The following is a 14,636-nucleotide window of genomic DNA, read 5'->3' on the forward strand; positions in this document are numbered from 1 at the left end:
TGCATTAACAGCACATGCATTTTTTAATGATGGTAGGTGTGTCCTGTAAATAAATGTAGTTCACTGAATAATAAGATGAACTGATTTTGCTTCAGACCACAAGGATTTTATCTAGCTGAACTGGTTTAAAATCCATGAATTATGGCTGAAAGACCCAAGATCTACTAAGATTTTCCCAAAGCCATACTTCATTGCAGTTACATCTTTCATTTGTTGCTGCTTAAATAACCTCTGAATTTACTTTTCAAGGATTGACTGCTGAATGAGCAAAATCAAGAACACAAATATCAAACACATACAGGAAGGAATAAAAAGGAAATGCTGGAAATAGCAGACAGGCAGCATCTCTGGAGACAATAGAGTAGTTCTGTAATGTCAGGTTAGAGCACGTGCTCGTTAGCTGACAGTTTCACGATAAAAACAAAAACTCTATGCAGCTTTTTCAGGTAAGATTCAGAGTTGATGTTTCCCTGACTGGGGTGTCAAGAAAGAGAAGTCAGAGTCTGAAAGCAAGGGATGGGATATTCAGGACAGAAATGAGGAGATATCTTCACTCAGAGAATGGTGAATCCTTGGAACTCAACACGAAAGGGCTGTGAAGGTTCAGTTGTTGAGTTTGTTCAAGTAAATGTAATTGATTTGCTTAAATAACCATTTATAAACTGTTTAGCTTTTAAGGGAATCAAGGTTATCGGTTAGTGCAGGAAAGGTCAGCCATGATCTTACTGAATGGCATGACATGATGGGCCAAGTGGCTACTCCTGTTACTATTTCTTATAAGATTTGCTAGGTAGCTGCAGTTTTCTGACTTCTGTGCCTACACCTTGCAAAGCAGAAGTCAGGAATGAGCTGGATAATGGCACACCTCATCTTCTGTTCTGCAGATGACCTGAGCCAAGGAGTTAGACGCACATCTAACCCTTCAGTTCTTCGTCAGAGATGACTGGCTCATGTATTGTGGGACTCAGACTTTGTATGAAAAGATCCGTGCAGTAAATTGTAATGTTTTTATTAATTTCTCTCTCATTTTAAGTAAATTTATGATAAAAAAATTAAATCCTTTTGAACAGATTTAAGTATCTCTGATCCATTACCCAAGGCCTAGTCAACACTCAATAACCACTCCACATCATGGTAGCGAGGCCAGGAGCTCAACTGGACCACAAAAGTAGCAGCTGTGGAATGTAATAGGGAATCAGTAATAGGTAGCAGGCTAAATCTGAACTGTTTTTCTCTCTCCATGGATGCTGACTGACTTGCTGAATATTTCTAGCATTTTCCGCTTTATTGTACTTTTCCAGTAACATCTGGGGAATAGACGTTTGCCTTGACGTGGGGGAGAGAGAGAGAGATGCACATACACTCGAAGAGAGAGTGTACTTAAGTACTTTTGTGAGATTGGGGAAGCAACTTAAATAGCAGAAATGTAAATGTTCAGCAGTGATACAAGGCATAACACATGAAAATGGGAACATTGGAAGAGAATACTGAAACCATAAACAACAGTAAAGAAACCAGAAGATGATTTTTGAGCTGTAGTCAAAGGGATAGGATGTACTCCTTAAGTGGCTTTGAAATTTTTGCTAAATGAAAAGTATTATTGAAATGTTGCTAATGGATACATGTTATAAAGGGACATCACAGTGCAAAAGAAAACAAAGTTTAGATTTGAATTCATTACATTCTGTATAATGCAACAGTATAATGAACTACTCTTAAGGCACAAGAGGTAATAGCTGACAAGGATTTCTAAAGCAATACTCAGTATGGAATGGCTCTCATGGATAAAATTTAAACTGAGTTTCTGTAAACTGGATCTGATGACCAATCTTACCTTTTCAAGCAGGTACTGCCTTAGATGCAAATTTCTCATTTCCACATAAGACTAATCAAGTAAAATCACTTAAGCAAGTTGGAGTAATTGGTCACAGCTCGAAACTTGGAATGGATGAGCCTAATATAATCCTTTTCCCCTCCTTCCCATTACAATTTAGCTGCGGGAAGTCACTCTCCCAGACAACTTGAGCAATGGAAGCACACTCACTACTAGTCAAATGTTGCTCCTGGAATGGTACTTAGTCTTAATCAGAATTTTCTTCCCTGTTCCACCTGTGCTAAAGGTGTTTGTTGACAGCAACAGGAACAAATCTGGAGGAGATATAGAACACAAACCCACAGACCAAACTCATGCACTTGCTTACTCACTTTGAAGTCGTATGCAGACTGTTTGATGACTTCTGGTGCCATCCAGAAGGGCGTGCCCACAAAAGTGTTCCTCTTTATTTGGGTATCTGTTAGTTGGCCTGCAACCCCAAAGTCTGCGAGCTTGACGTCACCTTGTTCTGACAGTAACACATTAGCAGCTGTGGAGAGGTGATAAAACAGAACATTAAAACTAATTGTGGGTCTGCCTTGGTTCATTAAGTCCCCAGAATCTGAAGGCTGTGGGTTCAAATCCAACTCTAGAGACCTGAGCACCAACATTTAAGCTGACACTCAAATATAAAATTGGATTAGAGCTGTGCATGACAACCTGGAAATGGGAATGGGGAGGCAAAGTCAGCTAATCCCAAACAGGTGTCTTTCTCCTCGTGTCATTCCCCAATGGCCAGGTCTCCCCCTTATTCCCAACTCCATTTATACAATTGCATTCTCTTTCTCCTAGCTCAATTGCACTGCTGTCATTGCAGTTCAGCGGCTCGAGTTCACACCTAGTTTCAGAACTAGAACACGTTTGAGGTCAACATTGATGTGCAGTGCTCGTGGAGTACTGTGACACACTAAGATCCCATCTCCAATGGGCTTTTGAGGTGTGTCATGGCACTAATTCAGCATGCATCATATAGTGTTTCTCGATGGCAGAAATTCCCTGCTTTCAGAAGGGTCCTGGTGGTCCTCCTTGCTTTTTCCTCCTCACCAGCTTTTGAGTCAGGAAATAGAAATCAAAGGATAGCAATTATAATTATTTTAAAGCAGTCGCTGCTTTTGTTTACTGCATAATACCATCCATCAGATACTCTTACCTTTAATATCCCGATGAATTTTCCGTTCCGAGTGCAGATAGTCTAATCCTTTAAGGATTTCCCGAAGAATTGTGGCAATGTACGTCTCCTCCAGAGGGCCTGGTTTCAGCTGCAAAGACCATAGCAGTGCATTAGCCATGCTGATGGACCAGGAAGCACATTTGATGAATAAGTGAACTACACTGTGGAAAGACCACTAGTTCAATTGCCAACCTGCAATGATTTAAACAATTTTAACTGGCCATAGGTTACAGAAGTTAAGAATTAGCTTGGGTACCTTGGTCATCTGAGATTACAGACCAGTAACCTTCCCATGAGAACATGTAGATAGTATTGCTAGGGGAAGCCTCCACTGAGTGAATACTACAAAGAAACAAAGCATTCCAATCTTGTTCCTCGAGCTTATGCTGGGCTCTGTAGGGACAGTACAAAAGTCAAAGACAGAGGTCAGCTGGGAGTGGAATGGAAATTAAAGTGATCGGCAACTTGAAGCCCAGGATTGCCCTTGCAAATTGAACAGTGATCCGCAAAGCATCCACCCAATCTGCCTTTTGTGGTTGCCAATGTAGAGGAGTGCACACTGTAAGCTAAACACTAAATCTACAAGTGAATCACTGCATCACCTGGAGTGAGTGTTTGGGTCCCTGGATGATGGGAAGGTAAAGAGGTTAAAGGGCAGGTGTTGCATCCCCAGCAATTGCATGAGAAAGCACTGTGAAAACTGATGTGAGTGTTCATAGAGATGAAAGCATGAACCAGGGAATCACTGAGAGAACAGTTCTTTTGGAACACTGGGGGGCGTGGTGGGGGGGTGGGTGTAGAGGGGTGATGAGAAATTACGTCGAATTGAAGACGGCAGAAATTATAGAAAATGATGCATGAATGTGGAGGTTGGTGGAAGACTAGGACAAGGGTAGCCTTTCCTTGTTCTAGGTGGGAGGACTGTGGATGAGTGCAGGAACTGGGACAGGTCAGAGCCCTGCTGGAAATACCAAGTAGGTCAGGCAGCATCTGTGGAGGGAAAAACAATGGCAGTGGGGAAACCACTGTTAGGAAGGAAAGCATCACATAAACACTGGTGTGGGAAGTGTCATCATTAGAACAGACGCAAGAGTCAGAAAAACTAGGAGAATCGAAGGGAATCCTTAGAGGAAGCAGGTTGGGAGGAGGTATTGCCAAAATAGCTATGGGAGCCTGCAGGCTTATAATAGATTAAAATAGAAAATACTGGAAATACTCAGCCAGTCAAGCAGCATCTCTGGAAACAGAAACAGAGTTAACGTTTCAGGTCAAATACCCTTCTTCAGAACCAAAGGGCTCGTAATGGACATCAGTTGCTAACCCATACCCTGAGATAGAGATGGTGAAATTGAGAAAGGGAAGAGTCAAAGGTGGACCATGAATGCAGGGTGGAAATTGACAGAAAAAAGATAATCAAATTGTACTGGAGCAGGCCATGTTTTCTGTCTTTTTTAAAATCATCAGTGCTATTTATTCTTTGGATGGCTTATGAATATTTCTTGAATCTTATTATATCAGGAGACTTCCCCTCCAAAGCCTCCAATCTTATAGTCCCCAACCCCACACCATCCACTTCTATCTCTTACCCAAGATCCACAATCAGGACTGCCCTGGTAGACCCATTGTTTCTGACTGCTCTTGCTCCACCGAACTTCTCCCTTCATACCTTGACTCCAACTTGAATTCTCTCATTCAGTCCCTTCCCACCTACACCTAGGACACATCTCATGCCCCCCCACCATTTTGACAACTTTCAATTCCCTGACCCCAACTGCCTCATCTTTACAATGAACGTCTCTATACACCCCCATCAGGAACGTCTTAAGGCCCTCCATTTCTTTCTTTAACAAAGACCCAACCCGTTCCCCTTCACTAACACTCATCTGCCTGGCGGAACTTGTTCTTGCCCTTAACAACTTCTCTTTCAATTCCCCCCACTTTCTCGAAAATCAAAGGCACTTGCATAGGCCCCAGCTATGCTTGTCTTTTCGGTGGTTATATGGAATAGTCCTAGTTCCAAATGTACTCTGACACATTCCCCAACTCTTTCTCCTCTACATGAATAACTGCATTGGTGCTACTTCCTGCAGTTGTGTGGAACTTGTCAATTTTGTCACCTTTGCCACCAACTTTCACCCTGCCCTTAAATTCACCTGGACTATCTTTGACTCTTCCTTTTCTGAATCTCTCTTGATCTCAGGAAACAAGCTATCCACCAATATCTACTATAAACCTATGGACTCGCATGGCTACCATACCACACCTTCTCCCATCCCGTCTCCTGCATGGACGGCACACCTTTCTCTGTCTCGCGTCTCCACCACATCTGCTCTCACGATGAGGCTTTCCGCTTCAGGACTTCTGAAATGTCCTCCTTCTGAAGGAAACGTAGATTCCCCTTTGTCATAGTTGATGAAGCTTTCACAACTATTCATTTCCTGCATGTCTGCTCTCACCCTCCCTTCTCCCCTAGTAGAATAGAGACCCAATTACCCTCCTCTACACTGGTTCCATCTGCCCATCACCCACGTACCTATCTATCAGAGTTTTTTCTCTCTTGGCTCACCTTTCCTATTCCTTCCCCCACCTGGGTCCATCTGCCTATTTTGTTTTCCTTATCTGTTTCCATCCATCACCTACCAGGCACTGTCTCACCCGTCCCTCACTTCTACATACTGGCCATCTTCCCTCTATACTCTCAGTCCTGATGTGGGTCTCGACCTGAAACATTGATCATCCTTCGCCTCCACAGACGCTGCTTGACCCGGAGTTCTTCCTGAAGTTTGCATTTTGCTCCTGATTCCAGCATCTGCACTGTCATGTCTCTTTCCTTGAATCTGTTTTATTGTGTCCTCCAAATTCAACCTAATAGCTCAAAACCATTGCCACAGAGCATAAACTATTTCTTAACCAGGCCCAAAAATACTTGAAATTAATAACTAGCATCAGTATGGGCTTGGATAGTGTGTATAAAAATTGTCACAAAAACAGAAATATTAAAACATGCATCGCGGAGGTTAATCTAATTTAGGATTGGAGTTTAAACACATTTTTTCAATGAAACTCCAGCATCACTGAAGCATCATTTCAAAACCATCCTGAAACTGGGATTGAACTCGTTATCCTTCTATAGTGATACTCATTTCCCGAATTAGGCCATACTTAGACAAAGTGCAGTGGCATCACATTTGAAACTGTACTCACCAAGTCTAATGCAGAGCCTCCACCCAGATACTCCATGATTATCCATAATTTTGTGCCCTAGGGATCAAACAATTTCTAAGATCAGCAACAAGTAGTTTCCTATATACAACTCAAGACTTTCCCCAAAATGCAAAACATAGATAAACTGCAATGATAATCAGTTTAAAGATAAACAACTTCATCTTTTTAATTCAATGCAGCACAAATTGACAGAATCTTGTTTATGACCAATGTTATTTTTTAGTTTCTGCTTCCTAAAATGCTCATTTTCCATTCAAATTCTTCTCGTCATTTTTTGTTTTTTTTTAAAAAGGAAACCACCATCCATTTTTCTCTGGATGGCTTACAAACATTTTTTCATCATTACTCACTTGCACTCATTCGGTCACCTCTTCCTTTGTTCTCTTTTCTCCCATTTATTTTCAATGCTTCTTTGTATTTAATTTGGAAGGAGCGCATGCAGTATTTTTCAATATCCTACCATTTATTTTGTATATATGTTGACATCCTAAATGCATTACACCTTACACTGCTCAGGACTTAATTCTTCTTCTGCTAATCTGACCAGTCCACTGATTTCGATCCTTTCTGCCAACTATAGAGGCAAATTTATTATCTCCAAACTTTTAAATTATGCCCCATACAGTCATTTAAATTTTTGATATTTCTAAGGGATCTGGCCGGTGCTGAGCCCTCTAGAACCACTCTAAATAGCATTCTAGTATCTAAAAACACCTGTAAGCATTACCCTTTGTTTCTTGCCAGAGTCAATGTTGAATCCAACTTGCCACTGGACATTGGATCTCATGGACTTCTTTTTAAATCAGTTTTCTATGTAGAACTTTATCAAAGGCCTTGCTAGACCTCATTGTCTGCATAATTTGTCACTGAAGGTGACACATTCAATATTACTTCAAAAAAAAATGCAGTATCATCAGTCTTACATGACCCCCTCTTAACAAATCCACACTGACTATCCTTGATTAATCTGTGATTTATAAATGACTTATTGCTTTCATTTTTTTTCCTGATTTCTTCCCCACCACTGATGTTAGACTGATTGAGCTTCAGTTACTTGGTCCATCCTTTTGTACCATTTTTGTTTTAAAACAACAGTACTTCACTGGCAGCTTTCCAATCCCTGCCACACACACCTGTAATCGGAGTGGATAGAAAATACAGAACAGAGGGTCCATTATTTCCTCCCTTGCTCTCTTAGCAGCCTTATCCTTATCCATACCAGGCAACGTATCTAACTTAAGGATGTTTAGCTCTTTAATATTTTGTCCGACCTCCTGTAGGCGAACTAATTGAAAACTCAGGACTGAATTCCATTTGCTACTTTTCCCAAATACACTGGTTCTCCCTTTCTATTAATTCTATACTGCTAATCATATTCTTTTTGCCCTCAAGTTTTCCTTTATTTCATTTGCCAATTTTTTTTTATACACCCACTTAATTTCTGAGGTTCATCCTGAATTATGCCCTTGTATTCTGTCCAGCAGCTTTTAGTATTTTTAAAAGTGCGTAAGAAACTCTTAACCGTGCAACATGACTAAATACAATTATTGTTATTCAGCCAATTTCTTTGAAAAATGACAAGGTGGAAAGGCTGCAGAATAACATTTTCTTTTCCATATGGAATCAACTACGTAAAATTTCAGGTGCCACAAAAATGTCAAAGCACCTTGGCCAAAATAAATACAAACCACACCAAATCCCACTCACCCATCTTTGTTGGCCTACATTGGTTTCTGAACCCATATCTCAAATTTAAAATAGTGTTTAAATTACCATGTGCTGTCCCTGTAACATCTCCGGTCTTACTTATTCCCTCCCTATTTCTTCATTCCTTTGACTAACATGTATTTGTTTTCCTCATCCCTTCACTGTTTAATCCCCATCAATCCCCACCTGCTTCAGGACTCTCCATTTGATTGACGTAGGTACATTCAGGTAAAGCAGCTTTAAACCTTAACATTCTACTGACAATTCTTTCCAAGTTTCCTTGTTAAAGTGATATATTCAAAATACTCCAGTTTATAAATTGCATTCAAGTTTGTAAATATTTTCTAGAGGGCGACCAGAGTTCTGGATATAACAGATAGATTTAGCTTGTAAATCTTAAACTTAAGAATGTCAGTGAAAATATAAATCAAAGGTTACTTTTCTTTGGCAATAATTCACATAACTAAAATTTGGCTAGCTAATCAAAATTCAGAATCTTCAATAATTATGAATACTTCCTGCTAAATTTTTTTTTAAAGATAATTAAATCACTTCCCATCTATTATTCGCGCTTTAAAAAGGCAAATTTCTGAGTTAAAATTATAAGTGTAACACAATCTAGATTTCTTTCAATTGATTAGCTTATGTGTTTGTTATTATTATTCAAATATATTAGTTCAGTCATACAAACATTCCTTAGGAAGGAAAAAATGTTTTCAAGGACCTTGTTGAAACTGACATCATTTTGTGCATCAGTCGGGTAAGTATGGGTTAATTGCAAGGCATCCGAGATAATGAGAGCTGTGAAGCCAAAAGATACTTCAGAATTAATACAAACCAAGTTTGTGTTTAAGCACTATAACCAATGTTGATGCTTCAAGGCCTCTCTCTCGAGCTTGGATTTAGCCTTGAATCTCCACTTCACCCAAGGTATTCAAATTTAAAAATCAGCTGAATATTTTATTAAAAGATATTAAATCAGGGTGAAATTTAATGGTTTAATGTGATTAGTAATACAGACTGGATAATCTATGAATGTTTGGGACCTTTAGAAATATATGTTGAAAATCAATATTAGCTGAATGGTTGGCTAATATGATAAGAGTTGCTTTTTGCAAATCCCATCCTTCATAGTCAACCAGAAAAATGGCTCAAAATGCTTGCAGCTAACATTTGCTTTTGTGAGTATTATGGTTTAAATGGAAAATCCTTTCCAATTGTTATAAAAATAAATATCTTTAAGTTGCATAATGTCACAACTTACAAAGACAACAAATCTCAGGAACAAGTAGAAAAAGTTATTTCAGTGCATTCAAAAGATCTCCGATATCAGACCCTGTCCCTCCTCTCCAATGTTACCACCTCAAAAGCTACTCAGCTTACCCACTCATGCCTCACCTGGGTAAGGCGGTCACTGGTAGCACACATTTAGAAAGGGCTTTAATCACCCAAAAAAAATCTCTCACAGCAAAAAAAGACCAACTTTGGTACAGATTTCTTCATTGCAGAGGTGAACTACTACTGCTTTGGCTGACCCTTGGGATCAAGGATGACTTCCAGATCAGCTTTATGTGACTGATGGTGCCAATGTTGAAACCATAGGCCCTTCCACCAATGTGGCAGACAGGCAAGTAGCTTGCGAGGTGGCGCACAGAGCTTTTGTATAGTTCCAATGCATGGATTCAAAGTTCTTAATACCATCCTGAGTGCTCCTTCTGCACTGTGGTCAGGGACACGTTTCCCAGAGAACTTTTAACTTGAGGATGTTGAGCACAAGGCCCATCCTCTCCTATGCTTCAGTGAATGAGTCACCAAGGCTTGCAGTTCTGCCTCAAAGCATTCGCAAATGCAAGTGTTATTAACATACTGCAGCTGGATTAATGAAGTTCAGGTGACCTTCGTTCTGGAATTTAGTCACTGCAGGTTGAACAGTTTTTCATTAGTTCTCAAGATTAGCTTCACTCCCACAAGAAATTTGTGAGAGGCAAGATGCAGTATTGTGAGAAACATTGAAAGTGTCAGGGCAATGGTGCAACCTTTTCTGACACCAGTTTTTCGCTCATATTGACTCTGTTGCTGATCCATTATTCAGGATCATGGCTTGCACTGCCTCATAAAATTAAACACAAGATGGAAAAAAATTCCTGTGGTGCCGCTGGATCCGAATAGGCTGCTCGACATTTCATCCAAGTTGAAGGAGTCAAAGGCTTTAGATAAGTCAAAAAGGTCCGTATGTAATAATTAGTGCTGCTCCCTGCATATCTCTATGCTGTTGTTGCACAGTGGAGGTCATATACACTTTCAGCTTTCTGGCCACTGGACAACCACACTAGCGATGACTTTCCCTGTGGCTGACAGCATGCAGACTCAGTGTAGTTATCACAGTCACAATTGCATCTTTTCTTGAAAATGGCCACAACTCCAGCAACTCTCCCCTGGGATATTCTCCCATTTCCAGATGTGAGACTCAAACTTATCATTGAAGCTTTTCATCGCCAGTTTTAGAACTATAGCAGGGATATCTTCTTGGGAGATGGCCCTTTCAACTTCTATAGGTCAGAAGTGATAACATGGGGCTGTGTCAAACAGTATGCTGTGGGATGGAATCAAGAGTGATCATGTCAAAGGCAATCACGGTTGAGTTAATAGTTAAGAGGTCCTTTCAACTGCCTCTGTCCTTGATAAGTTCACCTCTGTTCTTGGCCGCCAGCTGAGTGGGGCCTTGGGTGTGACCTTGAGTGTTTGGGCCATAGATAGTCTCAACAGCACTGAAGAATGTCTGCATGACATAGGGGTCAGTGAATTGCTGAGCCTCCTGCACTCTTTCCATCCACCATCACTCCAGACTTCTGCCTTGGTGGATGTAGAGCTATTTCATTTCATTTCATTAAGGAATAATGGAGCTTCCAAACCAGGAACACCTTACTTTTGTAGTTGATTAGTTCTTTGATCTCCTGGTAATTCTCATCAAATAAGTCCTGGTTCTTCTTGGTAGGGAAGTCAAGAATCGCTTCACAAATGTCAATTATGCCAGACTTCAGAAAAGCCATCTGCTGTGGACACTCTGTAGCTCCTGGTCAGTCAATGGGTTGACTGTGAGGCACTGACTGAGCACAGCTACCATGATAGGGTCCTTGAGTTTTCATAGTGATATTCTTGTGTCAAGGTTTCCGTTGAAGCTGATGATCTGGAAGGTTAACCCAGCAGTCACTGGCATTGCCAAGGTATAGGTGATGTGGAAATCTTCGCAGTTCACAGCTTCAACCAACTACCCAAAATACCCACCAACTTATAGAACATAGAACTGTACAACACAGGGACAGGACTGTCAGCCCATGGTGGCTACAGTGAAAACGATGCAAATTAAACTAAATCTCTTCTGCCTGTAAATGATCCATATCCCTCCATTCCCTGCATATTCACATATCTAACAGCCTCTTAAACGCCACGATCATAGCTGCTTACATTAACATTCTCCCTTCTCTGGGTCAAGATAACTTTCTTGAAAAAAAAGGAAAATTGGGAGGATTATATGGAGCAGACTGAACTGATATGCATCATAGGCAATCAAAAAACTTAAATGTGAGTCTTAGTTTCAGCCCTCTGAACAATTGACGAATTCTACATAGCTTTATATACTCTGATCTTGTTATATCAAAAATACATGCTAAAGATAAGATTTTGTGACACAAGGTCCTGATTCCTCTGGTAAGTAAATTTATATAGTTGATTACTTCAAACATTTTTTTAACATCCCAGAAAAGAGTTAACTTGCAATAATTGTGTGCCAACTTTGGTCCAGATGTAGAACTCTTGCTCAAATCAAAAACTATAGACCTTCTCCAGAAATCTGAGCACAAAATGCAGACTGATGTTTCAGTACTGAGGGAATACAGTACTGTCAGAGGTGCCATATTCTGGGGAGGTCAAAATGAGGCCCCTTCTAAGAGTCAAAGTATTAGATTTATTTTGAAGAGAATTCTTCCACTGTCTTACAGCATTATTCCTCAACTAACACCAATTTTGCTGTTCCTCTCATTGCTGTTTATAGGTTTTTGTGGAGCAGGATGTGATTGCCATGTTCCCCTAGAACTGAACAATGACATTTACAAATGTACTTTTTAGTGTTGTGCAAGAGATTTTATGGGTCCACGGAAAAAATGCTTCAAATCTTGGGCGATCATTAGGCATTTCCTATTTTTCATATTATTTTCCTGTTAATATAGGTCTGTTGGTCTAGTTTCCCAGAGTTCAGCAAGTTTATGCTGATACCAGATTCTTCATGTTAACACACATATGACTGCATTTGTCAGGAAGAGAATAGCGGATCAGTTAAAACTGCTTTTAAACCAAAAACAAATAGTGGCAATAAATTAAGAAGCTCTACTTTGGAAACTATGAATACAGATGTACAAGTTTAAATGGCATGTGTCTGCTTTAATGATTACTTCAATTCCCTTACTTACCTTTAAGTAAGAGCCATAGTACTTGGTGACATATGGGCTATCACATTGGCTGAGCACTGTAATCTCCTGTTGGATGTCTTCTATCTCGTCCTCTGCCTCCTCTAGGTCAATGATTTTGATTGCCACAACTTCCTTACTGCGGTTCTCTATTCCTTTGTATACTTCACCAAAAGAGCCTTTCCCAATCCGTTCCTGCTTCGTAAAGAGCTCCTCAGGGTCCATGCGTGCATTCTATGGGAAAACCACATTACAGTTATTAAATCTAAAGAGAATATAAAGTGTTGTTATGGTATGATACATCATTGGCATTCAATTCCATAATTGTTTTTGTTCTAAATTCAGAATGTTATACAGGATGCAAAGTGGAGTTAAAAAAAAAATATCAGGTATTATTTCACAAAGAACTCCTGATGCAGGACAAGAGATTGAATGGCACCCCTTAAGTGCAATATAATCTTCTAGGCTCTATGAAACACAAAAACCGAGGACATTCAACCTCGAGACTGTTCCAGCATTCAAGAACATTATTAAACTGTAACATAATCAACTTCCAGATCCCTTGCTACTCTTACTTAACAGAAAGCTGAAAATTTGATCCAGCATCCACAATCTTTTGGGGGAACAAATTCCAGACTTGCCCTACATAAATGAGGTACAAACCAAAAGCATAGATTCCTGCAGAAAGCCATCTGTCATACCCTGTAAGAAATTAAACTGCTTATCCTTTATCTGTCTTACCTTCTGAACCATGTCACAATCTTGTATCCCATTTAATGCTTTTTCCTAACAATCTCTTACAAGACATGAAAAATATCATTGCAGGAGGCCTATCGAGTCTACTCACCAGTTCAATGTGAACCTGACTGTACTTCTACATCAAATTACTTTCCTGTCTTAAACCCACATCCCTTGCCCCTGAAGCAATTGTGCCACATGGCATAACATCAATTTGTATTAACCTATTAGAGTCTAATTCTGAAACCCAACTGGTTAAGCTATAGTGGTTTTAGAATCCATACAAGAAAGAAAAGTAAATGGTGAGGAAGATCAGTGTAGTGATATGATGCATTGTGTTATGTACCAGCAACAAAAGAAACACACTGAGTCATGTATAAGTGTTAGAAACTATTAATAACTACTTATGATAATAAGAAAAATAAAAGTAAAAATGTTAGATATTAAACATTAACCCCCAAAACTGAACCCAAAGTGTGTGTGTGGCAAATTCCCAAACTCCAAGTCCAGGAATAGTTCTCAAAGTTCAGTTCAGCAAGCCATAAGGTGAAACGTGAGCAAAGGCTTTTGCAAAACCACCGTTGACTGAAGAGAAAATGTAGAGAGAGAATAGAGAGAAATTACAAAATCCAAATGTTCCACGATGGAACCCATACGACACCTCAGTCACTGATGATCTCCACCGCTTTGTTCCAAAGTATCTGCCACCCCGACAGGCCTTCGAGACATGGCCGTCCACAGAAATACCTGCTTCCCTCTACAGGTTAACGACAAAGTGGACTCCACTGGATTATTCCAAAAATCCATATGTGGATTGTAGTGACAGACTCAGTTATTGTTTTTCATCCATCGATACAGAGACCAGCAGGCAGTGTCTCTCTTTTCTGACTGAACCAAAACGTCAGCACGTCGTTACCTTGCTGTTGTCGTAATGACGCCCCCCACACACACAACTGTACTATGTCTTAAAGGGACATTCACCAAATAGCAACCTAATCCGTAACAATTGGTCCCTATTTGGAAAGGAAATGCAAGTTCAGATACCTAAAAATAAAAAGTTAATAACGAGAGTTTGTTGAAGCTCAAGAACACACAAAATAGATTTCTAGCAGGTACTTATAAGGCTTATCTCTACTTATTTCATAGCTCTTATTCTCTTTCATTGGTTGAATTCATCTACTTTGAGTTTTATGTATTTTCAGTAATCAATATCCTCTGTTAACGCCAAATTTACTTTGAAATTCACAGGTAGGAAAGGGTTTCCAATATCATCACTTCTGCTTCCTGAAATACAATATTTAGATACGGCATTACAATTCATAGGGAAATGGAGAAGCCTATAGAAGTGATTTGGAGTCACCCAACTAGGATCAGATACCAGAGAAATGGCTCACATGTGCTAGATGTGTGACAAATGTCATCACTGGTCAAGATGGTCAGGTCAAACAGAATCATGCAT

The 14,636-nt window shown here is 39.9% G+C and overlaps 1 protein-coding gene across 2 annotated transcripts in view; it reads right to left on the reverse strand.

Moving 5' to 3' along the window:
* Window positions 1–14,636, reverse strand: part of stk25b (serine/threonine kinase 25b) — a 48,126-nt gene that overhangs the window by 16,998 nt on the left and 16,492 nt on the right. For both annotated transcript variants that reach the window (XM_052018475.1, XM_052018476.1), the window contains exons 2-5: window positions 12,443–12,673; window positions 6,249–6,305; window positions 3,024–3,132; window positions 2,206–2,363 (exon numbers count right to left, since the gene is read on the reverse strand). In XM_052018475.1, the coding sequence (XP_051874435.1) occupies window positions 2,206–2,363; window positions 3,024–3,132; window positions 6,249–6,305; window positions 12,443–12,673 (555 nt within the window). The remainder of the gene's footprint in view (window positions 1–2,205; window positions 2,364–3,023; window positions 3,133–6,248; window positions 6,306–12,442; window positions 12,674–14,636) is intronic.

The sequence above is a fragment of the Pristis pectinata genome, chromosome 6, assembly GCF_009764475.1.
Source record: "Pristis pectinata isolate sPriPec2 chromosome 6, sPriPec2.1.pri, whole genome shotgun sequence".
Taxonomy (NCBI): Eukaryota; Metazoa; Chordata; class Chondrichthyes; order Rhinopristiformes; family Pristidae; genus Pristis; species Pristis pectinata.